General features: G+C 36.5%; 2 protein-coding genes across 2 annotated transcripts; one reads left to right on the plus strand and one right to left on the minus strand.

Moving 5' to 3' along the window:
• Positions 1–7,742: 7,742 nt before the first annotated feature.
• LOC106327743 (cullin-4-like) lies at positions 7,743–12,829 on the minus strand. Its single transcript, XM_013765984.1, has 17 exons — positions 12,582–12,829; positions 12,069–12,184; positions 11,656–12,002; positions 11,212–11,392; positions 10,989–11,111; positions 10,616–10,903; positions 10,004–10,129; positions 9,794–9,895; positions 9,626–9,679; positions 9,275–9,381; positions 9,144–9,204; positions 8,923–9,054; positions 8,684–8,821; positions 8,516–8,596; positions 8,312–8,392; positions 8,135–8,215; positions 7,743–7,988 (listed from the first exon to the last, which is right to left on the minus strand). The coding sequence occupies exons 1-17, from the start codon at positions 12,790–12,792 to the stop codon at positions 7,875–7,877; spliced, it is 2,343 nt and encodes a 780-aa protein (XP_013621438.1). The 5' UTR covers positions 12,793–12,829; the 3' UTR covers positions 7,743–7,874.
• A 4,079-nt stretch (positions 12,830–16,908) lies between these two features.
• Positions 16,909–25,673, plus strand: LOC106326806. The gene is made up of 4 exons (XM_013764727.1): positions 16,909–17,261; positions 18,336–18,536; positions 18,845–19,408; positions 25,316–25,673. The coding sequence occupies exons 1-4, from the start codon at positions 17,003–17,005 to the stop codon at positions 25,621–25,623; spliced, it is 1,332 nt and encodes a 443-aa protein (XP_013620181.1). The 5' UTR covers positions 16,909–17,002; the 3' UTR covers positions 25,624–25,673.
• The last annotated feature ends 653 nt before the right edge of the window (positions 25,674–26,326 follow it).

Raw genomic sequence — 26,326 nt, forward strand, 5'->3', positions numbered from 1 at the left:
TTCTTAAAGTGAGTATTACTTTTCTCTTATACTGGAAAGAGTTGTTTTTCTCTTAATTCACAGTTTTAATTTAAAGGCTTTGCATTGGTTACAAAAATAGGGGATCCCGTTATTTAAGCCAACAAAGTAATCTGAAAACCAATTTGAACCGTAGACCTCGACGGTCAAAAGAAAAAAAGAAGAATTATCCAAAAGAGTCAAGACTCTCAAGAGTCAAAAGATCAAAACTTAAAATGATCTGTTCAAGACGTTCAACCGTTTTCTTCCTTAAAACTTTTCATCTCATGATAAAACCGTCGTAACTTCGTCTTCGTAGTTCTATCGCCTAAACATAATCTTAATACTGCCTGACTGTGATCAAATTTTCTAACCGATTTATTTAATAGTAAGTGCTCATTTAAACAAGAAACCTGATTTTGGATAACAAAACGTCCAAGTTGGAGATATTTTGTTATGACGTTACAAAGTTTAGGAAAACGTAAAACATCTTTAGTACAGAAAAGGAATGACATGTCAACCATGTCCAAGTTGGAGAGGTTTTGCGAGTTGAAAATGATTTTTAATAAATTAAAGTAAAAATATTCTACCCAGTGAAATGGATGACTGGGTGTACTTTATCTTACTTTTTAAATTTATTTATTTTTAAATTGTCAAAACTTATCAATCACAATGTAACTTTATTTTAAGAAGTTAAAATCTACATCAAAATTTTACTAATTTTTACCATTTGTAATATAATTATCTTTATAAAGCTACAGAAAAAGCAAAAAGATAAATAAAACTTTTTTCTTGTGTACATTTAGGCAAAAATTTTACATCTTTATTATTTAGCCTTTAACATAAAAATTATCTATAATTTCAAATAACTTTAGGTAAAACTTATTATTATTTAGATATTAAATTTTACTATAAATTAAAAATTTTATAGATACTTTTTTGTACTTTTAAATAAGTTAATAAAATATTAAATTTTAAATAACAAATATCATTTATATATTACATTAAATAGTAATATTTTTTTGATAATTTAATTTTTTTATTAATATAAAGTATTTTCGTTTATATTGATAATTATTTTATATATATATCACATATTTTATATGTACTATTTTAAAATATCTACGTGCAAAAACTTAATATTACAATTAATTTAACTGCAACAAAGATCATTTCAAAAAAAAATCTTCATCAATAAATTAACATTTACATCCAAATCACATACAACACAATTTTATAGCTATTTTTTTACAATTATAGTCTAACCAATCACATACAACACAAAGAGCTCATGGTTGTGCATGTATTATTTTAGAAACAATTCCAAACAATTTTCCTAATTTAACCAAATTCATGAGAAAACTCATTATAACATTTTTTTTAATTGTTCAAAATACCTTGTCTGAGAAAAAAAAAATTTAGTGTTGGGATATTTCTGTATGGTTTATCAAAATTGAGAATATGACAGAGTATTATGAATAACTATTTTATTTTTGAAAGAATGTTAAATTTTATTCTTCAAAAAAAACTTTTTACAATGAGTGCACCCCTTATCTAATTCCTTTTCCTATATTGAAATCAAAAAGAAAAGATCACTACTTAAAAAGGTACTCACAAACGAGTACCAAACCAAAATTGTAAAGATCCTTCCATTCCCTTCACACCCTTAGACCTTAGCAAGCTGAGCTTGTTTTTCACTCCCTTATCAGTCAATTTGTTCAAAACATTCACTGGGATCAGATTCTCTCCATGCTTAACTTTGTTTCTCTCACGCCATACTGCATACATTGCAGTTTGAAATGCATAACGGAGGCAGAATAACTTCTTCTTTCCCGTATTACCTCCCCCTTCAATCAAGTTCATAATTACAGACCAAGAGCTTGAGAAAGAACTCCCCATGATTCCTCTGGCAAGACTCTCCCAAATCTGGACTGAATAAGAACGCTCAAAAAACAAGTGGCCCCTGTTTTCACAAGCATTCTTGCACAATACACAACTCATATCTACACCTAGATTCCATCGAGCAATTCTATCCATTGTAGACAATCTGTCTAAACTTGCCAGCCAAACCATGAAAGCATACTTTGGGGTTGCCTGAGAAAACCAAACTCCTCGAGCCCAGTTACATTTTGCTTTCGCCTCTCGTATCAGTTTCCAAGTTTCTGACGTTGAGAAAGAACTGTTATAACCCGACTCCCTTTTTCACTGACTCACATCATCCATATCATCACTTACACTATCTCTCATTGTTCTCAACTCCTCTTAAATATCATTTAGAACTCCCACCCGATGTCTTCTTCTTCTTCTTGGCTTAAAGACAGCTTCTTCGACAGTACCTTTTCTACGCCATATCTATGAACCCTCTTGCTCCCGAAGGTCGTATATGACTCCCCGATCACTCCAGTTATCGAACCAAAAGTAATTATGGCGCCCATTCCCCACTTCCTTTCTATAAAATCCATGTGCTATCTCCCTAAGCTTTAACATCTTTCTTTACATCCAAGACCCATTTTGGGTTTTTATATTCACTTCCCAGAAACTTCTTTTCTCTCAACAAATTCATCTTTATCCATTTGCTCCACAAAGATTTTCCCACCATTAACCTCCAAATAAGCTTCAATCCGCAGGCCACCCTCATCTTTCTCTTTACAGACTTTCCTCCATGAAACTTTAGCACCAGAAGTCTTGAGAGCTGGTCCAGACCAAATGAACGCTGAGCAGAGTTGCTCCACTTCTTTGACACATTGACTTGGCAATCGAAAAGCAGCAGACCAGAAGTTTACTATGCTCATTATAACAACTTTAATCAGTTGCAATCTCCCAGCGTAAGACAGAAACCTGCTCGTCCAAGTATTAATTCTACCTCTTATATTCTCCACAAGTGGCTGATAGTCCTGCTTCCTCATCACCTGAGTCATAAGGGGAAGACCCATGTATCTTACAGGAAGTGTGCCCTCTGCCAAAGGGAAATTCAACAGAATCCTACTCCTCTCTTCATCAGACACACCTGCCATATATATAGTAGATTTCTCACTACTTATCTTCAGCCCAGACCAAACCGCAAACTCATCAAACACTGTAAGTGCCCCTTCTATAGACGCTTTTGAACCCTCTACAAACACCATCAAATCATCTGCAAAGCACAGGTGAGTGAGGGAGAGAGAGCTACATTTATGATGAAATTTGAACTGTTTCTCTAAGACTGCCTTATCAATTTTCTTCGAGAGAATGTTCATACAGAGAACAAAGAGATACGGGGACAAAGAACAACCCCGACAAAGTCCTCTCGCACTTTGAAAGTAGCCAGCAAGTTCGCCATTTACTTGAATAGAGAAGGATGGGCTTGTGATGCACAATCTGATCCAATGAATAAATTTTCCAGGAAATCCAAAGCTTCCAATCCCTTCAAAACAAATTCCCACTGAACCGAATCAAAAGCTTTAGAGATATCTATTTTCATAACGCACCTCGGGGAAATTGACTCTTTATGATAGTCTTTCACCATCTCTGAAGCTAGCATAACATTTTCCATTAGTAATCTCCCTTTAATGAAGGCTGACTGGTTTTCACTGATAATACTAGGCAGAAGTTTCTTCAATCTGTTTGCTAGAATCTTGGACACTACTTTGTATAGCACATTGCAACAAGCAGTGGGTCTATAATCCTTCATCACCATTGAATCTGTCTTCTTAGGAATCAGAGCCAAGATCGTTGAATTCACTCCTTTAGGTAGAAATCCAAACTTGAACACAGACTGAATAGCCACAACAAAGTCACGCCCTAGTATTGGCCAAGTCAGTTTGAAAAACTCACATGGGAACCCATCCGGACCCGGAGACTTATTAGTCTTCATAGCAAACATAACTCTTTGAGTCTCCTCCTCAGTTACATCAGCCTCCAATACACTGCAGTCTTCCAAACTACACCTGAACCCCATAAGATCTCTTAACTCTTCAACAGTAGTACCTTTATAATCTTCAAGACACAGATTTAGAAGATCTGAGAAAAATCTTTTTGCTTCTTGTTTGATCTCCTGATGATCAGTAACTATAATACCATTCTCACATCTTACCTCTCGAATCATGTTCTGAGCCTGGCGAGTTCTGATAGCATTGTAGAACGTTTTGTTGTTCTAATCGCCCACATCCAACCAGTGCAACTTTGATCGTTGCTTGAGATAGTCTTCTTCCATATTGGCAACATGCAGCCACTTCTCATAAGCTGCAGCTTCTTCTTGAGTCGCGACCTCACTTGGATTTCGGAGAGTTTGTTTCTGCTTCTCACACAACAACTCATGTGCTTCCTTTGCTCTTTTAGTCAGATTTCTCAACCCCTCTCTTCCCAACTCTCTTATTAGCGGCTTTAAATTCTTACGCTTCTTCGAAAATCTATACAAAGCTGACGTAGAACGAAATAGAACCTCCGTATTAGTCCAAAACTCATGGACCATAGGAAGAAATCCTGGCAAGGCACCAATTGCATTTACAAATTTAAAAGGTCTTCGAATCTTTTCTTGAGGCGGTTTTAACTGGATCCTACAACGCATATGATCCGAGCATCCTCCAGCCTCGAAGATAGAGTAAGAATTAGAAAACCGATGAAGAGCTGCATCATTCATCAAGACCATATCAAGCTTCTTACAGATGATTCCTTCCTCTTGCTTGTTGCTCCAAGTTAACAAAGGACCTTGATACCCCAAATCAGACAATCGACAGTGAAGGATCACCCTCTGAAAATCTCTCATACCTCCAGGAGTTCTACCCAAGCTTGAAAACCTCTAATTTTCTTCCCCATCCAATATCTCGTTAAAGTCACCCATGATCACCCATTCTTTGTTTTGAAACATAGCGGAATCATGGTGATAGCAGAGATCATCCCACAACTCTTTCCTTTCCTCACTCTGATTCTTTGCATAAACAAATGTACACATGAAATCCTCTTCTCCTTCTAACCCCACTGAACAAGTGATCAGTTGATCAGACTTATAAACAGGAGTCATTCTGACAGACTCCCTCCAAAATATCCAAATTCTACCTCCTGGACTGCAATCATAATTTGTCATCACATACCACTCCCTAAACCCCTCCTTTATTATTTTCTCAGCCTTTTTTTCTTTTACCCTTTTTCTAAAACACATCCAAACTTCATTTCTTTGTTCCCTATCCACTCCTTGACTACATAATGCTTTAAAGATTTGTTGAATCCCCTCACATTCCAGAAGAAGCTCAACATATCGTTTTTTTTTCCGAGAAAGCCTTGTGCTCTTAGCAGGATTTGCATCCTGAACTTTAACCTTTGGCCCTCTTTTTAACCCTTTTTTCATCACTGCTTTGTCTTTTCCTCTACTCTGATGTTCCAATATATTATCTTCTAACAGATCATCTTCTATCACCCTTAGTTGTTCCATATCCTCCAAATTTTCATCCTCATTATTCTCCTGATCTTCAAAACCTATCTCACCTTCCTCGACTTCTTCTTTTTCATCCACAGTTAGCACAGAGAACTTTGAAGCAGAAATCAGAACTTCTGATACATGCCCCGGTGATGATCTCCCTACTTTCTCTGGTGAAACTGTCTTCCAATTAGATACCCTACACTCTTCCTGACTCCCATTTGTCACTGTCTGCTCACCCTTCGCTTCACCCTGCAAAACTTCCTTTGAACCCTCCAAGTTCTGCTCCTTCTTTCCCCCTTCACCGTCTACTATAGTTTCATTCTTTTACTTTTCTTTACCATTCTTTACACAAACTCTCTCCGTATGACCCCACTTTTCACACAAATTACATCTTGCTAGCAACCATGGACAGTGAAACTTAACTGTGAATTCCTTCCCCTCCTTAGAAAACTCAATCTCTTTTGGCAACGTTTTTAAAACATCAACATTCACAAACACTTTTGCTACCTCAAGGTTTGTGCACACCTTGGAACATTTTTTTGGAACATGTAATTTGGGAAAGAAACTTACGTTGGAGCGTTTTTCTAAATAGCCAGTATAGTCACAGCTGATATTTCTATACGAAAGAAAGCTTTAATAATAGATGCGATTGTGAGCAGGCTTACTTGTCAGTGCTAGCTTGTATGCACTTTCTATTACAGCAACAGCTTTTATGCGAAAAACAAGAAAAAGGAAAACTGCAGGAGTCCATTTAGTCACCACCATAGGGACACCTACGATGTTCCACATACCTCGCTTAAGGACCTTCTCCCGCGCTTTTGGATTTGAGATCCTGAATCGCATCGTCGTTGCGTTAACCACATAGACCTCCACTTCCGAAGCTAGCTCACCATAACTCCATATCTTATTAACCACCATGTGCACCTTCGCCATATGAGGGGCAAGATCCAGAAACTTCCCGACTACAAAATCATCCCACAACGGCGTTGAATCCACAAGAACCTCTTTTGGAATCGCAACTGTATGCTTCCCATCCTTCATTGATATCTCTACCTCATACTTCTTCAAGCTTTTCTTATCCTTCGCCGCCGAAACCCAACTCTTAACTTTCCCATCCATAGAATCACTGATAACATCCCTCAGATTCGCCGATCCCACCTCCGGAGGGTTTAGATTCCCCGGCGGATTCGCCGAATCCATCTCGAAAAGCTAGGTCACGATCGCTCTCAAATCGCCTCAAAATCGTCTTTTCTCAAAAAACTATTTGAAAGTAAAAATAACTATTTGCATAGCCTACATATATTAAATTCAGGAAAACTAGGCAAAATAATCTAAAAAGTAAAAAGTTATGGGTTAATTTGAAAATACCTTATTTGTAGTTTTAAATTTGAAAAACACATCTTTTTTTTCTTTTCAACTACATTTTCATACATGTGAAAAGACACTTTATCCTGATTTTAATTTAAAACTAAAAACTAAAACCAAATTTAAATTCAAAATTGTTCAAGTTTTGAAATAAGCTTATATTTGAGAAAAAAAATTATTTTACACATGAATCGCACTGTGTTTTTTTGGTCTATATGCAGTTTGGTTTGCTCGTGCTTTAAAGTTTTTTAAAAAGCTTAAATACAACCTATAACTTAATTGTGTAGCTGAAACACAAAGACTTCAGACCTTTATAAACCAGAACATGCACTTGCATGTCCCTATTATTCACTCATATGGTTTTAAAACGATGGTAATATATTTCTAAATCTTAAAATGATTTCAATGGGACTATATATTTAGCTAGAAGTTTTCTATATACTATTATCTTATTATTTTATCGAATTATGTTATATTTTACATGGACCCAATTTGGAACCGGAAGAATGTATTAATTTACCATGTTTATTAATTTATTAAGTATTTATTTATAGAGTTTAATTCAAAAAAAGGAAAAAATGGTAGAAAAAAAACGCTGCATTCCAGGAGATATTTATGTTCACTTTGCTTCAAGGCATTAGGGATTTTGAGGTAGCTGTCTGGAACTCATCCCTTCCGCATTTATTTTTGTACAACTAGTTTCTTAGACCATTTACATCCCTAATATTGAGAGAAAGATTTTCGAAACCAAATTAAAAAAGAAATAACAAAATAAATACTAATGGGGTTTTTAAAAAAAATTATGAAATACCAATAGTCTCCCAAAATATTTTTTTTTGAAAAGCCATTTCTTAAATATCTCATAATTTAAGAGCCTCATATATTAATTTGGTTTTGAGAACCTCTTTCTTATAATAAAGATTATTCACTCATTTATACTAGCAGCGAAGGAAAGGGAAAAAATTAGGAAGAAATACAAGCTGAATAAAATCGGAAAAGGCAAGAAAGAACCGAAATCTCGAGTTCTTTTTTTTTAGATTGAAGAAATATACAGAGTAAGAAATAAAATAAAATAAAATAAAATGTTGAAAAGGCGTTTAGCAGAGAGGTGAGATTACTAAGCAAGATAATTATATATCTGAGGGTTGCTCTTGTCCCTCTCCAAGTACTCTCGATCGATCAGGCTTTCGATCCTCTTCTTCAGATCAGCCGGTTTTATTGGGAATTTCAGCTGCAAATCACACACAACAAAAATAGTAATCCCATTACATTGCATAGTAAATTACATTTACACCAGTACTGAGAACTCTCATCATTATCGCAACAATGGTCAAAGATTACAAGAGTATGTCTCAAGAAAGACATGAAGAAAGTTACCTGTTGGAAGAGCTCAGTGATTAAGAGAGTGTGGCTTAAGACTTTTCTTGTCTTCATAATTCGAACAATGGCTGCATCAATCTGTAAGAACAGGATGCGATGGGGAGAGTCAGTTATGTCAAATCTACTCTCGTTCTACCAAACAGTTTCGTAAACGACGAAGAAGCAGAAATTAACCTGGTATTGTCTGTCCTGGAATACTCTCTCTGTTGTACTCGTGTTCTCTTCTACAGTCTCTTTCATCTGGATTGCATTCACCTGCACCCCCAAAAAAATAATAACTTGGTTTATTATATATGCGTAAAGGAAACAAGAGAATACTGTGAGATTCTAGAAAGCTTGAAGTGAGGCAACCAAAGGAACAAAAAAGTTTCGACTTACCTTAATGCGATAGAGAGGAGCTGTAAAGGTGTCATTAAAATCAAATTCATCCCCGTCTTGTACGTCTCTTCCCTTTGGATACTGCAACAACATTTACATAAGCCATATCAATATGGCAAAAAAAAAAAACAGAGTTAAATGTAACAGAGTCCATATTTTTAGCCTAACCTTATGCAGGATACGGACTTTTCCACAGGCAAGCGACTGTAGAGTCCTTCTCAGTTCTTTGTCCTCTATGCCAGTGGAATCTTTAATGTCTTCAAAGCTAAGTTTCATTGCATCGTTAAATAACATCAAAACAACAGCCTGAGAACATCAAATACAACACATCCTCTAAGCAATGGAATCACAACGTAACCTCTGAAGAAAAAAAGGCTTGAAAAGGGAAAAAGAGAAATTCGAGTGACCTGAAAAAGGGAAACAGCAAGCTCCTTTTTAGCTTTGGTGAAATCTGCCTTCAGAACACAGTGACCTAGTGAATTTTGCCACATTAACCTCCTGCCACTGTACTTGCTCAAATAGAACTCTTTGAAGATATCCTACGAAACAAATACTTAAATTAGAAAGAAAGAAAAAACTTTGTAACAAAAAACCATCACGGATGCATATTGGAACTTCTTGTGAAGACCTGATAGACATTTAATTCATGAGGAAGTTTGACATCCATAGGGGGATATGTTGGCCAGTACCTGCATCATTCATACACGGAAGGTTAACAAGCCTTTACAAATATGTCTGAGTTTGATACATAGTACATACCCTGTGGTTAAAACGTGGACACTCATCTCAATTCCCGATGGCAGTTTTGTTCTGGCCTGAGACGATTGTTTGAATGACTCATTGATTTCCTTTGACAATTCAATATCCTGGAGAAAAAAAATCAAGGAAACAGGGGGTATAGGGCTCGTTATAAATGTTGTACATGCACACAGATTCCTTAAACTGGGTATGTTGCAAGATCATCCAACAAACTTGATACGGAGTAAGTAACAAAAAATATGAATACTAGGATATATTGTACGCATAACCTATGGAAATTAAGATGATAAAATAAAACTAAGGATCTTTTTCTGTAGAAAAATTTAGAGAGATGGAAAAAGAAAAGAGGACCTTAAACATCCCTTCGAGCTTGTTTGTAAACTGGCTACCACACTCAGTCTTGAGCTGTAAGTGTCACCAAGGTTAGGTCATGGTAAGAACTAAGAACTTACCGATATAGAAAAAAACAGTGAGAGAGAGATAGTCAACAAGAGTCTCTTTGCAGGAACCTTTTGTTACCTTAGAGATCATGGACTTCTCAGCATCAATCGATGCGCTCTTTCCCAAAAGGAGTCTCTTTGCAAGATCCTTTTTATAGAATGCTTCGAACACATCTTTACCCTTTGAACGGAAAAATAGAAATCCGTCAGCGAAACTGAATCTAGTGGGTCAAATAGCTGGTTTTTAGACGGTGCACTGCCTGAATGCAGTTATTTAACAGAGACAAACCTGGATAAATCTGAACAAAACCAAGACTTTTTCAAGGGTGCTCTCCAATTCTTCTTCAGAAGTACCCTTATTCCCAGCACGGAGCTTCTCGTCCAAAAATTTGGCGATAAGTTCAGCTGGACGATTCTGCAAAAGATATCACGAGCATATATTATATGAAGCACTTACTAACAATGCGAACTTGAAACTTCTATAGATTTAATACGATGAATCACTAATGAGCAGAATGCTAACGTGAACTTTTGTCAAGATGATCCTGATATTACATAAGAAAAGTGTTGTTCAATACTTGGCTAAGACTGGATAAAATTGGTCAAGAGTTTTGGCATCGAAGTGATACTAGTAACAGCACTAGTTTAACTAGGTCTCGCGCCAAAAAGGCACAATACCAAAAATATGTTTATACCCCGTGCCCAAAAATGTTTCAATTTTTCATAGTAAACACAGTACATAAACTGCATCGAAAATTTCTAGATTGCTATAAACCCCACAAACTGAAGCATTGAAATTATAATGTTGACATTTCCACAACAATCAGTATGCAGCTTTTATATGAAATTAAAACTGTTAGCAAACGATTAGTCAATGATCAAGAAAATAAATATTCAATACCTGGCGAAGATTTATCAGATGCTCAAACGAATCTTTGATTGTGTTGCCAAATGATTCATTCTTGCAAAAGCTCTCTTCCCATACTATGTCAAGAGAAGCCTTGAAGTCCAATAGTGATTGTACCATATCTTTATCTTTTTCTTCATCCATAACAATCTTCTGTCCAGTTTTCCTAATGTAGGAACTAAGCGCCTGCCTCAAAGACTCAAGTGCATTGACCCTAGAAAACAGGGTGTACATCCTCTGGAGGTCCTCAGTACGACGTCCATCCATTAATGGTGTGAATCCCTGGAGTATGTTCAGAGAAGGAATAAGCGTAAAGCAAACAAAAATTTGCTAATATACGCAACCACAATGATTACAGGAACTAAACCTTATCAAGGATCGCAATTGTATGACGCTCAAGGAGTTGCTTTTCAATAGTTGATATCAAGGGTGTCCTGGTCGATGGATCTATGTATAGTATGCATCTTTCATTCTCTTCATGCAACCTTCCCTGCACCAAACATCAGTAGAAGCCTTAGAGAGACAAGATCAACTAATAACCTTTTCGGCAGCTTATAGTAAGGAGAAACATATGAAGACATTCTAGGAACCTCGACATGCTTCAGGTACTCAGGAACGTCATACTGCTGCATATACTTCATTCCTTCAGCAGCATAAAATTCAGAAGTGCATTCAAGGAAATGTTTCTCAAAGCTCTCCGTATATATTCCCAGTGCAGTAAACATCTTTAAGAGATGGCTTAGTAAAGTCCTATTAACAGCTTCGGCTAACCTGCAAGACCAATGTCACGCAAATGTCAGTAGATTCAGATGAAAACATCATCAAGTATATATATAACTTAAATAGTGCCCATTTTGTCTTGAATTTTATCTATAACTAAATATCACTGCTGGACAGGAATAGTTCATAGACCATCCAAAGCTTGAAAAAGTTAAAAATTAAAATGATTCACTCAAAAGCAAGACAAATCCCCAATGTGACAAATAAACCTTGCTTCTCATATTATTGAAACACGGAAACTATTTTAAGATTACCTTTCCTTTTCAATCATTCTTAAGAGAGCAGTAACAGTCCTCTGCTCAACATCAGGGGACAGAGAAAGATGCTTCCGAAAAAGCTGAAGGCCCATCTCCCACAATGAACGTATATTTGGGTTCTGTATCACATACTTCCTATCCAAAGACAAGGCTATACTACGAATCATCAGCATCTGGTCACAGAAATCTTGCCAGCATTTCTCAACGAGTGACAAGAAAACAGACAGATCGGTGTCTTGCCCAACTAACGACTGTAAAGCTACAGAGATGTGTTCTTCGCACTCCTTCTCAATCCGTTTGTAAAGCTTTCCTTCCAGCCTATGCAAGCAAAGGTTATCAACAGCCTGAAAAAACAACCAACATCAGTAAAGATATGTTTACATATACCCAAAGCTAGAAATATTTGGTACCTGGTAAAGCCTCTCGAGGTCAAAAGGAAAGGGGTGTTTGAGGAATATAGCTCTGATAGCTGACTGGAGATTATCCCAGGTAGTATCTTCAAAGTTTGTAGGTAGACTTGGTTTAGCTTCACATATACATATCACAGCACTGTATTATCAGTTAACTTCCAAAATTGATGAAAATGGTTTTTATCACAACTGCTAAAACAGTCCAGTTCTCAAGAAGACCCTAACCACTCATCAATCATCAAAATCAGGGATAGATAGTGGATAACCATCAAAATCAAAAATTAACAATCACAGTGAATTACACTACAATTCAATTGCAAAACCAACACAGAATCTGCATCAATGTAACAATCCAATACTAAAATTCGAGAAGCCTAAGCTTAAAGAACCAATTGTACATAAGAGTCATTCCCGATCGTAATCAATTTACACACTATCCTCACAAAATCCTAAAACTAATCGATATTAAGAACTAAGAAACATGATCAAAATTCGAAATCGCGTGAGGAAAACCTTTGTTGAGCTTGATGACGAGCTTCTTAGAAGGCTGGGGGAGAGTAGCTTTCTTGCGGGAGAGATTGGCGGCGGAGGGAGTAGGATCTTCCTCCTCCTCCATGGGAAAGCCAACCTTGTCGGCGGAAGGAGTGTGGAGGCCGTTTTTGGCTTTCTTCATCGGCGGGGAAGAGGAGGAGGGGCAAGTAGAGCGTTTGGTTGGAAGAGACATGAGATATCGGGAGAGAAGAAGGTGGATACATGTCCCACTGCTCACTGACCCTACGCTAATTTATTTTATTTTACTAAAAAAATTTATCATAAAAATTAAAATGACAAAATGTTTCATTCAATATGTAAAACAACATTTATATCCCTAAAAAGCTAAGATTAACTAAAATTTTAAGATCTTAGAGATAGTTTTGGAGGTGGGGTTTAGAATTAAAAACAATTTTAATTTAAAATAATAATTTATAAATAGTTTCATTTTTTTTTTGAATTTCAAAAAAAAGTTCAAAAATCGGAATAATCGAAAAAAAATATTTCAATTCAAAAAAAGGATTTTTATATTTATTATTCATTTAAATATTTATTTATACTTATATATCTATAGAGTAATGGTACAATAAGTTTTTACTTCTTTGATGAAACATATTTTGATCATTTTCCTCCTTATTTACTTTTTCGGTCCAGAACTAAGAAAATGTTATTGATGTGAATTTCCATTTGGTTAATTATGATATTATAAATTATAATATAAATGATACTAAAACTGATAATTTTACGTGTTTTATGAAAATTCACATGTGACCGCATGACCTCAAACGTTCTATAAAATCTATTAATAATATTACTTTTTGTGTTATGCTGAATTTTTTTGTAAATGTTTTCTCCAATATTCTGCATAATTTCTTTTCTCTAGGATTCAATACCGAAATATATTAATATAGAAAAATTATTATACGCTTGAAGAAATATTTAAATAAGAGTTTTAGGCTCAATAATATTAATATTTTGTTATAATTTTGTTATTTAATTTTAGTATTTAAATAAAACTAGACCATTCTAGGAAGATCCCGATGTCCACCAAAAAAAAACATTTTAATGGTAGTTATCGGGTTGCATATCGGTAATTAAGAAAAAACTTGCTCCTTCTTCTAAGGATTTCCATATTGAAATCCATAAGATCTTTAAACCTAATCTTTCTTCTTCTTTATTGTATAATTGTCCCATGATTTCCACTGCATCCCTTTTGTGTTTCCCTCAGAGCTCCACCAATATTGTGACGCAGCACTTGTCAACTTTTTTGTTAATCTTTGGCAAACGATAACAAGACATAACATGGTTTGGTAGAGCATTGACCACTGACTTAATAATCACTTTTTTTTTTTCTCTTTGTGAAGAATTTGAAAATTCATCCATTAACCCGATCATTTAAGCGATCCTGAATAAATCCGAAAACTTGTACTTTCAAGCCCCTTAGACTCTCTGGCATCCTTAGATAAGATCTCATTCAACCAAAATTTTGTATCTCTAAGATATCTCAAAAATTCATAAGATATCTCAAAAATTCATGCCGAATAGGTTCCTCAATCCTATGCCCAAACTGGATGGAAATTTTCTGAAAATTTATCAGTTGACTCGATACTGCCTCATATTCTTTGAGTAAACGGAGAATAGTTTGAAATTCCTCCTTTGTGCTTTACAAAAAAAATAGGCTATCATCCGCGAAAAGCAGATGAGATATCGATGGACATGCTTTTACTACCTTCATTCATGTAAGTTGTTTCTCTCGCTCAGCCTTTTTTTTTATTTGTAATAATTGCTTCCGTTCACATGATGGATAAATAAGGAGAAAGGGAATCCCCCGGTCTCAAACCTCTCAAGGGTATTATGTGCTCTTTCAGTTCACCATTCAACAATAATCTATACTGTACCCATGAGATACATTCCATTATCAAATGAACCCATTGGGGGATCAAAACCCATCTTCTTGAGTACGTAGAGTCTTAATAAAGTCACATTCCACCATTTTCTTTATTGCCATGAACTTGTTTTGGCAAGCTTTGTTTGTCCTTAATCCATGAAACATCTCTTGAACTATAAGGATAATGGTCGAGATCAATTTTCCGGCTACAAAAGCCGATTGAGTTTCCTAGATAAGTGTGGGAAGGCAGCCCTTTAATCTTTGACTAACACCTTAGAAATAACCTTATATCCAACGTTACAGAGACCTATCGGTCTAAGTTATGTCATCCTCGTTGGTCTCTCTGTTTTGGGCATCAGACAAATATTTGTAATGTTCAGCCCGAAATCCATCTTTCCAGATATTAGAAAATTATTAACCAGTTCCAAAATGTATTTTTTATTGTAGGCCAAGAGTTATATTTTTTCTATATTTTTATAACTTATTTTACTATTTTTCTGTTACATAAGGGTAAAATCTGTCTAAAATGACCAAAGGTATCAAAAATTCTATTGGGACAAATAAAAAGTTGAAAGTGTCTCTTTTTTCCAATTCTCCCTAAAAGATTTTCGGTGTTTACTAAATCTATATATGTAAAGTAGACTTTTCTCTCTTCTTATGGCATGTGGATGGGAGGTTTGTTGACATATGTCCTTTTTTTTGTCTTTTTTTGACATTTTAGATCCGTTTTCTTTTAGATTATTGCATTTGGTTCACTATTTTCTAATTATGGACTATCAAACCTTTCTCACACTAACCATCATCATTTGAAGTTTGTTAATCTATTTTATTGTTCAAAAAATTACAAAGCGAATAAAGAATAAGTAAAAAAATAAAAAATGTATTTTAAGTATTTAATTTATTCATAGCTAAAAATAACATAAACTTTCGCTATTTTATTATTTTTTTACTATTTTCTATTATTTCATTTACAACTATATATTTATCTTAATATTAACCAAACTAAAGCAGAATACATAATCTAAACATAGAACCTCAATAATCACAGAGAAAAAAAAATGTCAAAGTAACACTAACTCAATAAAGGTCCAGAGCTCAAAGGCGATCAAGAACGAACTAACTTACCCCACTTTATTATAGAGTGTCTTGGCCAGAACAATCAAAAGTCTGAAAAATGTGGAAAGATAATTTTGAGATAAAGCAATCTCTCGAACACAAAGAAGCGTGATCAAAGACCAATGCAAAGAACCAAGAAAGCGGGTTAGAGGAAGAATAATCAACAACAGGCCAAAATCACCAAGAAGCAGGAAGAGACATACATAACGAACGATAAGCACAACCACCAGCTAAGAGGTAAGAAGCACCTCAAAAACTAAACAAACACAAACAATATGTTTATGCTGGTGAAGAACCACAAAGCTCTGGATAGAATGGACCAACGATCCAAGAGACTAATACCGCACACTTATACTAAGGGAAGCAAGGTAAGAAGAGAACAACCTGAGTGAGGGAGAACGGAAGCCAACCCCCGAGAAACCAGAGCCCAGATTTGAGACCAAAAACAATCTTCCAAATCTACGGAGCATACTTGGAGGAGAACACTATCCAAACCTAGAGTGGCAAACATGGCGAAAGGGAGAGTCACAGAGACCCAAGTAGCGATGAAAGCTGCAACGAGATGAGGGAACATAGATGGAAGAGTAGACAAAAAGAAATCATCAAATCGTGGAGCCGTCCTCAAGCTATAGAAGTGAGATCACCAAAAACCATATCTTGAAAACCAAGACGAGAAGGGACTATCGATAGTAAGCCAGCGACGAGGAAAACAACTTCAAAGACGACTAAACTCTGACCCAACCCAAAGAGATGCAGTTCCTAACATGAGTTGAATCTAAGGAAGAAGAGGAGAAAAAAGTGAGGAAGAACAAGAGCACATATGTGAGTCTTTTTCAGTGATGGTGAGAATCACAGCACACTGGAAAGGTAAACGAAATGCATAAATGGTGACGGCTCAATGTAAAAATATAGGGAGAGAGCACAAACATCTTTAAAAAGTAATCCCTGAAACTATTAGCCTTAGAATCAACAAATGCCTAAATGTAAAATTATTGAAATTCAATATGCATTACATCACAAACTCAATTCACCACTAATAAGTACTATTACACCCTTAACAACTAACTATTAAAAAAACAAACACATAATATGTTGGCATATCACTTATTAATACATAACATAATAAAAATATCAAATAATGCTCTTAACAAATAAAAACGATCACATAATTAGTTAACTATATCATCCGAAAAATAAAATTTAACCCTAGTAATAAAATATAGAAAAATATATCTTTCCAGTAACGCCTCACCATAAAAAGCTGGCTTAAGTTTCTAACTTTCAATTTATTCATCAGCACAAACTCAAATAAAGATCTTCTGCATCGTCAACAATAAATGTCAAGAAACACAAAAAATAATAAAATGAATAAATAAGAAAGCATAAATCTTTCTCTACGATGGGAAAACTCATCAGTGTCACCGCATCTCCTCCTCTCTGTGTCCGATCAAAGCTCCTCTGTTTCTCACTTGTCTACTTACTCACCACACTTTCCCTGATTCTCTACGTCTCTCTCTCAAGAAACCAATGCATCTTTCGATACTCACCGTTCGATCCGATCCAAACAAAAAGGTTCTCGTTTCCTTCTTCTTACGGTGAACACAAATACGCTTTTCCTACTCATAGATCTTCTTGCTCTTCCCCTGTTTTCTTCTCAGGTATTTATTTATTTATTTTTTTTATTTTTTTGAATAAATGTTAAATTTTTATTCATCAAAAAAGTCTGTATACATAGTGTGACCCATGTTTAATGAGATAATCTTTCAAACTATGCAACTACTCTCCAAAAAAAAAACTAATCACACTCGAGTAAGGAACCAGAATTGCATAAGTTCCCCCATTCCTTTCACACCATGGTTTCTTATCAAAGTAATCTTGTTACGAATCCCTTTATCAATCATTCTCTTCAACGTAGTCAGAGGCAACAACTTATCTCCATGAATGATCTTATTGCGTTACCTCCAAACCGCATATAGGACCGCTTGAAAAGCATATCTCACACAGAACAGCCGCTTCCTTTCCATGGCCTCATCTCCAATAATGCTTACTATCTCAGACCATACATTGGTGTAAGAACTGCATAGAATGCCCCTAGCGATATGTTCCCAAATCTGAGAGGAGAAAGCGCACATAAAGAACAAGTGGTTTCTTGTCTCTGGAGCACTCTTACATAGGGCACAAGTAGTATCAATCCCCTGATTCCACTTAGCAATCCTATCCAATGTAGTCATTCTATCAAGCATCGATAACCAGGTCATGAAAGCGAACTTCAGCGTCGCTTGAGTAAACCAAATACCTCTGGCCCAACTGCAGGAACTTTTGGCATTACGCAGCATCCACCATGTCTCATGTGTAGAGAACTTCTGCTTAAATCCCAATCTTCCCCTCCATAGACTTTTTTTTTTGTCACTGTTCCCCTCCATAGACTAACGTCTTTCTTTTCTGGTCTCAACTTCTCTGCAATGATATTCAACTCAGCTTCAATATCATGTAACAATCCCATACGATGCCTTCTCCGTCGTCTTCGGCTATACAGAACAGCTTCCTCTATAGTTGCTCCCCTGTTAACCCCCATATCTATTATTCCTCTTGCTCCGAACAGATCAACAAGCACACCTCTATCCAGTATTTATTTACCAATATGTTATTTTTCTTTATCTTCAGGATCTTACATTATGGGTTATTTTCGGGTAATGATTTGGATATTGTATTTGCTGTTTGATGTGAATAAGATTACTGGACAGTATTGAATGAGATACATAGTATCTGCAGAGTGTCATCATCATCTGAAACTTTGAGATACATTCACGGCAAAAGCGAAACTTTCGGTGGAAACTTCAGTACCCAGAAGAGATTTTCTTACTTTAATCATTCGAACAACGACGTCGAAGTTCCATGTGGTTTTTTCAGAGATTTCCCGATCAGCAACTCCGGTGAGATATCATCCATTGTTTTAAGAAAAAAAAAAAGATATTCGTTAATCAGGCTGAATCACCTGTTTTGTTAATTACAAAATGTAAAACACCGAGTAAACAGGAGAAAAACAGGATCATAACGGTATATAATCATTTTCTTGTATTTATATTGGATATTTTTCATTCAAGCATGTATTTAAAATTTCTAAAAATAGTGATTAGCTCACAAACATCTCTTATTTATTACTACTTTTTGTTTATCGCTATAAAAAAAATTCTCACTACAATTTCTATTTGTATTTGACTATTTTCCTGTGCTTTGGTAGATAGAGTTGAGATGGATAAATGTGAACTAGTAGTTGCATCAGCCATTTTCAACGATCATGATAAAATCATACAACCAGTGGGACTTCGAGTTAAGACACTAGAAACCGTTTGTTTCTACATGTTCATAGACAACAAAACCCTAAACTCTCTCTCCCACCACAATGTCATCTCTAAAAACAATCCGAAAGACTACAGAATAGGCGCGTGGAGAATCATCAAAATCTCAGAGTCAGATAATCTATACCCTAATCCGGCTATGAACGGGGTTATACCAAAGTATCTAATACACAGATTGTTTCCAAACTCAAAGTTCAGTATATGGGTCGACACAAAGATCCAGCTCATGATTGATCCGCTACTTCTGATTCATTCCATGTTGGTGATTCCCGAGGTTGATATTGCGATATCTAAGCACCCCTTCTTTGTAAATACAATAGAGGAGGCTATGGCTACTGCACGGTGGAAGAAATGGGGAGATGTTGATGGGCTAAGGATGCAAATGGAGACTTATTGTGAGCATGGTTTAAAGCCTTGGAGTTCTCATAAGTTGCCATATCCTACAGGTAATAAAATTTTCCCTAACGAACAAGGTGATAACTTATGGAATTGGATGATGCTATTGATAGAGCAGAGCTCTTGTTATATACAATTACAGAGGAGGTATTTACGGTATGCGTATATACAGAAGTTATGACAAGGAGATGATTGAGCTAATGTAATATATGCTCATGAATGTGAAGATAGTTTCGTTATCCTAATATCCCCCCTCAAGACGGACCGCCTTGTGCTAGTCCGATCTTGGAGCATAGTTGTTGATGTTTAGCATGGGAGAGAGGCTTGGTTAAAGCGTCAGCGAGTTGATCGGCCGAGGTAACGTGAGTGACACGCATATGACCAGCTTGAACATGACTGCGGACAAAGTGATAATCAAGAGCTAGATGCTTCATTCGGGAGTGAAAGACAGGGTTTGCTGCAAGGTACGTGGCGCCTATGTTGTCGCAATAGATCGTTGGAGGTGCAGTTGTCTTGATGTGCAATTCGGTGATGAGAGAGAGCAGCCAGCAAACTTCAGCAGCTGTGGAAGCAATAGACCGATACTCAGCTTCAGTCGACGAGCGAGCAACAGTGGCTTGTTTCTTAGAAGACCAGGCAATGGGATGCTTCCCAAAGTAGACGATATAGGCACCTGTGGATGTGTAATCATCGCGATTCCCTGCCCAATCTGCATCTGTGAAGGCGTGTAAGGCAGGTGTGTTGCTCGCAGAAAGAAAAATTCCAGTGGTCATACTACCAGACAGATAGCGAAGAACACGTTTAACTCCATGCCAGTGTTCATCAGTGGGCTTGTGCATAAATTGTGATAGCTTGTTGACATCAAATGAGATGTCTGGACGAGTTAGGGACAAGTATTGAAGACTCCCAACAGTGGCACGGTATTGAGTCGGATCAGACAATGGCTTGCAGGAGTCAAGCGTTAGTGGTTTGTATGGACACATTGGCGTGGAAACTGGGTTGCAGTCTTCCATCTTGATTCTCTGTAGTAAATCTGCAATATAACGATGTTGTGTCAGTAACAAGCCATGAGAAGTTCTATGAGCTTCAATGCCTAAAAAATAAGAGAGAGAGCCAAGGTCTTTGAGAGAGAATCGTGTAGATAGAGCCTTTATGAAGTGTTCCATTTGCTGTGTGTTGTTCCCGGTGAGAACAATGTCATCGACATACACTAGCATGTAGAGAAGAGTGCCATTTTGATTGTAAATGAAGAGATTGGCATCGGCAAGGGAATTTTTGAATCCAGAAGAAAGCAAGAATCGCTTGAGCTCAGTGTACCAAGCCCTTGGTGCTTGTTTAAGTCCATAGATAGCCTTGTTGAGCTTACATACAGCCTTTGGATTGTCTTGATTGATGAACCCCGGTGGCTGCATCATATAGACTGTTTCATCAAGCTTGCCTTGCAAGAAAGCATTGTTGACGTCAAATTGTCGGATTGGCCATTGGTTGGAGATGGCGAAACTTAAGACCAAGCGGATGGTAGCTGGTTTGACAACAGGACTGTATGTATCTTGATAGTCAAGACCATGTTGCTGAGTGAAGCCTTTGGCGACTAGACGGGCCTTGAATCTGTCCACCGAACCATCAGCTTTGCGCTTGATCGTGAAGACCCATCTGCATCCGACAACATTAGCTGCGTGCACTGGTGAGTGTAGATCCCAAGTATGATTGCGAAGCTGTGCATTAATCTCATCACACATTGCTTTCCTCCATCTAGGATCCTTTAATGCTTCTGCCACAGACGTTGGTATTCTCTCTGTTGTAGGAACCACAACAGCAGAAAGATTGAGTTTGTCTACTGGTTTGCGCTTCCGTGTAGATGCTCTCTGTGGCTGGTGTTGGACAGGATTTGGTGCAGCTGGAGGTGCTTCAGTAGAAGGTATGATCGTGGGTTGTGTTGACTGTTCGGGTGGTGGTATTGGTGGGGCTGCTGCGGCAGTAGAAGTTGTGGTTGTTGGAGCAGAGTTTGGAGGCTGTAAGACTGGCACCGGAGCAGTGGATGGAGGAGCCGGAGCTGTTGATGGAGGAGCCGGAGCTGTTGATGGAGGAGCCTGAGGCTTTAGAGGAATAACAGTAGTAGTCACATGATCTGCGTTTGATGTAGCTGCAGGAACATTCTCATCAAAAGAGTCAGATGTAAGCGGGTTAGGCAACTCAAAGGGAAAAAAATATTCATGGAAAACAACATGTCTAGAAGTATATATCCTAGATGTTGTTCTATCTAAGCAATAATAGGCACTTTGAGTTGTAGAATATCCTAGAAATACACATGGAGAAGAGCGTGCATCAAGTTTATGAGAGGTGTATGGTTTTGTCCAAGGAAAACAAAGACAACCAAATATCCTCAACTTAGAGTAGTTTGGTATGTGACCGAATATAGATTCAAAAGGAGACTTCATCTTTAAAACTGGAGTAGGCATTCTGTTGATTAGAAAAACTGATGTTGCTAGAGCATATGGCCAGTAATTCTTTGGCATCGAGGCATGAGATAACAGAGCAAGACCGGTTTCAACTATATGTCGATGTTTCCGCTATGAAATGCCATTATGCTCAGGCGTATGGGGAGGTGAAGTATAATGAGAGATGCCATTAGCAGCTAGAAAAGCAGTAAGTGCAATATACTCACCTCCATTATCAGTGTAAAGAGTTTTAATCTTGCTTTGAAAACGATTTTCAACTAAAACCTTAAAGCGTTGAAAGACTTCTGAAACCTGAGACTTTCTTTGTAAAGGATAAAGCCAAGTATAACGTGTAAAACGATCGACGAAAATCACATAATATTTGAAATTATCTATGGACAGAAGAGGTGATGTCCATACATCTGAAAACACAACTTCGAGAGGAGAAGTAGAAATAAGAGTTGAAACTGAAAACGGCAACTTGTGCATTTTATTAATCGAGCAAGCATTACAAGGCTTGTTCTTTAAAGCTTTTGAAGATAATGGTAAATGAAAAGTAGAAAGCATAGTTTGTAAAATAGAAGCAGCCGGATGGCCTAAACGCGAATGCCAATCAGATAGAGTTGTGCTAGTAGCCGAAGCAAAGGAAAGAGATGGTGGTGTAGAGGTTGGTGCTTTCGGCCACTGGTAGGTACCATTTTCAGGTTTGCCTTCCAGACGAAGAGCTCCCGTACTCAAGTCTCTGACCTGAAAATATGTTGGTGTGAAAGTTACAGCAACTCCGTTAGTTTTGCAAAGTTGAAACACTGAAAGTAATATCTTGTCTAAGGCAGGCACAAAGAGAACATTATCAATAAAGAAGGGATGTTTAAGAGAAGGAAGAGATAAAGAACCGGTATGTGAGATGTTAAGGCCAGAGCCATCGCCAAGTATCACATCATCTCCTCCATTATATGGCGTGTGCAAAGAGAGATTTGCGATGTCTGAAGTCATGTGGTGGGACGCGCCAGAGTCAAGAAGCCAAGTGTTGGCATCACCGTTCATCATGGCTACATTGGCACGAGGGTACCACGTTTGTTGCTGAAACTGTGGACGCCAGGCTTGATTTGAGGTGTTGGTACCACGGATGATCTGGAACTCTGGACAGTTCTTGGCGCTATGTCCTTGAATCCCACATGCTTGACATCGTCCTAAGTAAGGTCGTGAGCCACGATTGTATGAGCCTTGATTGGAGTTGTAAGAGCCTTGATGAGAGTTGTGTGATCCTTGGTTAGAGTAGTTGCGGTTGTTGTTGTTGCGATTGGGACCTCGCCAGTTGTTCTGCATATTGGAGTTCCGAGATCTTGTATCAGTTGCATTCGCTGTGACTGGAACATCTAGACTTGCTGCTGGTTCCTTACAGAGAAGCATTGCCTCTCTGTTCAAGAGACGTTCATGAAGCTCTGCAAACGAAATAGCTGAGTCTCTACCATGTATCGCATCAATATCGGGTTTGTATTCATCAGGCAGACCAGCGAGAACATTCTTCGAGATGGCTTCAAGATCCATTGGTTTACCAAGTTCGGCGAGTTCATCAGTTTTGGTTTTGATGGTCCTGAGGTATTCAGAGATCGTCTTGGTTCCTTTGGTGCACTTATTGACTTGATTTTTCAGCTGGCGAATATGACCTCTGGACGGATTACCAAAGGTTTGTGCAAGGAGGTTCCAGATCTGAGCTGTTGTGGTGGCGCTGGAGACGACAGACTGAAGCGGTGTTGATATTGCTCCAATCAATGCGCTATAGAGGAGGCGATCTTGACGTCGCCAAGGAGTGTAGTCCGGATTGACTACGTTCTGGCCTTCAGCATTGAGGATGGTCGCTGCAGCCATAGTTGTTTCATCAAGGAAACCGTGAAGCTCAAGGCCTTCAAGAAGAGCACAGATCTGTTTACTCCACATCAAATAGTTAGCATTTGTCAACTTGGTAATGTTTGACATGTTGACAGTGAAGAGCGTGCTAGATGGATCTCTGGCATTGAAGACTGTTGTAGTCTCAGCAGAGGAGCTATCGTTGGCCATAGGTAACAGAAAGAATGGAGGTTTTTTTTTTTTTATAGAAGAAACAGAGAAGAACGAAGAAGAAGAAGAAACAGAACCGAGAGAAAGGAAAAAAATTTGAGGATCTCAGAGCTCTGATACCATGATAACTTATGGAATTGGATGATGCTATTGATAGAGCAGAGCTCTTGTTATATACATTTACAGAGGAGGCATTTACGGTATGCGTATATACAGAAGTTATGACAAGAAGATGATTGAGCTAATGTAATATATGCTCATGAATGTGAAGATAGTTTCCTTATCCTAATACTAGGTTTGTTGTTTTTAGTGATTACTTAATGATGTATTAGTTGTCTTTGCCCGGTATAATTAGGAACATTAGGGGGGAAATCTGTAATAGAATAATCTATCTCAAATTGTTAACAGTCAGTTTCGTACATATGCCCATAATTTAATTGGATAGGGGATCCAATACTGCAAGCTTATGTTGATAAATTTCTTTTTCAAATAATATTGGTATGATTTTGTAGGCAAAAAAAATGTTGGTAAGATTTTAGACTTCAACTGATAATATTGGTATGATTTTGAGGCTATTTAAATTAAAATCCACTGAATATTTTATCTATCAAGTGTAGTTTTCAAATAAACTATATTATTTAAAATCAAATAATCTTTTTAATCAAGTAATCTTTCAAATCAATTATTTTCTTTATGCATAATGTATAGTTAGAGTAATCTTCACTCTTAAGTGTGTTAATCATCTTAAGGTAATCATCTTTAGGAAAACAGATACATTTCCTTGCCTAGAATGTTGGTGTTTACTCTTATTACTTTGCAATAAAGACTAAAGACGTCAGTCATGTCTTATACATGAAGGTTGGCTCTAGTTGGTTAGGTTATGTTCGTTTTACTTGTTGATTTTCAAAAAAGGAGTCACGGGTAATCATGGAAAACCACATTTTCAATTATTCAATTCGTGGAGAGATAACTAGCTCCTTTAAAAACAAAATTATGTAGTTGATTATATATAGAGAAACTAAGGAATATACGAAGAAGAGAATTGAATTACAAACAACAACAACAACAACAAATTGTTTGTTGGACATATATTCATTTAGAATAAGATAAATCACAGTTGCAATCAAAGAATCACGGCGTGGTCCCATATAACAGATCAATGAGAATAACAGATAGCTAGCTGGAATAGAAATGATATAAGAGAACATATAACAGATAGCTAGCTGGAATAGAAATGATATAAGAGAACATTATTTAAATGCATACAACTGAAACTAGACTAGTTTTGTTTTCTTAGATATGGATGGTAATAATACTATCTTTACGAGTATGTTTTAATTGGATATTAACGTTCTTAGAAAAATAAGATTTTCCATGTTAATTTTAATGATCAGCGCATTTAAGTTTGCGTGGATGTTTTCCCATATTCAAATAATATTTTTTATATTTTGTTTTGACTAGATGTACCAGATAGTGCGATGATACTGAGAACACATGGAATAAGAAGCAACCTTTTCTCGTGCTTCATGTTCAACGAGTTAGAAGCGTTTAACCCGCGAGACCAGTTGGCGTTTGCGTTTGTGAGGGATCACATAAACCCTATGGTGAAAATGAACATGCTTGAGGTCGAAGTTTTTGAGCAAGCAGTTGTTGAATACAGACATAATCTCAAGAATATTAAGACATCTTCGTACGAGGAGCAAGAAGAAGAACAGAAACAAGAATCATCGTTGAGAATAATAAAAAAAGAGAAGAAGATGGTTAGATAATGAATCTTGGTCTCTCAATAGTAGTAGTTGTAAGAGTTATCTCATGGAGATGTGGGGTGAACACCATTGATTTTTTCCCTCATGGATCCGCTATTTTAATTTGTTTATATCATTTCAACTATAGGTTTACAAAATAGTATTAAATATATATATATATATATGTATGTATATATATATATATATATATATATATATATAAGATATATACATGTCTTTCGAAGTAGTGTTGTTTCCAAACGAGAATTGAAATCAATACTACTTAATTATTTGGACCGTGTTTAAAAAAAAAAAAAAAAAAAAAAAAACTCTTCTTTAGCAGTTTTTATATTTAAAATTGATAGACATTTTAAAAAGTACACACTAAGTAGAACGTAGTTCGTTTAAGAAGACGAAAATATGATTAAAGATGGTTGAAATGAGAGGTTAAATACAATTCAACTCGAGGTTACTGCTTGCGTTTAACTTTATATGTTATACGATTTTTTATATTTTACATTTATTTTTCTATTGGTTAAAATGAGATTAAGTATATAGGTAATAATGTTTTATTTAGAAAATACTTAAATTAAATGTTTTTTAATTTGTGTTCATAAATCTAAAATAATGATTAAAATGAAATGTATGGAGTATAAAATAAATACTATAGTAAAAGATGTTTTTCTACCTCTTAATCATTGTAAGTCGATTGCATTTATGAAAACAA

This window comes from Brassica oleracea, chromosome C2 (genome assembly GCF_000695525.1).
Source record: "Brassica oleracea var. oleracea cultivar TO1000 chromosome C2, BOL, whole genome shotgun sequence".
Classification (NCBI taxonomy): Eukaryota; Viridiplantae; Streptophyta; class Magnoliopsida; order Brassicales; family Brassicaceae; genus Brassica; species Brassica oleracea.

Bases quoted from the DNA above. Each gene is read 5' to 3' on its own strand.
- LOC106327743 (XM_013765984.1), bottom strand. From the start codon at position 12,792: ATGTCTCTTCCAACCAAACGCTCTACTTGCCCCTCCTCCTCTTCCCCG. The intron at 9,896-10,003 runs GTTTGTCTCTGT...TTCCGTTCAAAG, and splicing joins TTTTGTTCAGATTTATCCAG to GGTAAAGATGTGTTCGAAGC. The intron at 8,393-8,515 runs GTAAGTCGAAAC...TTGGGGGTGCAG, and splicing joins CTCCTCTCTATCGCATTAAG to GTGAATGCAATCCAGATGAA.
- LOC106326806 (XM_013764727.1), top strand. From the start codon at position 17,003: ATGGGAAAACTCATCAGTGTCACCGCATCTCCTCCTCTCTGTGTCCGA. The intron at 17,262-18,335 runs GTATTTATTTAT...GATGTGAATAAG, and splicing joins TTCCCCTGTTTTCTTCTCAG to ATTACTGGACAGTATTGAAT. The intron at 19,409-25,315 runs GTAATAAAATTT...TGTTTTGACTAG, and splicing joins TAAGTTGCCATATCCTACAG to ATGTACCAGATAGTGCGATG.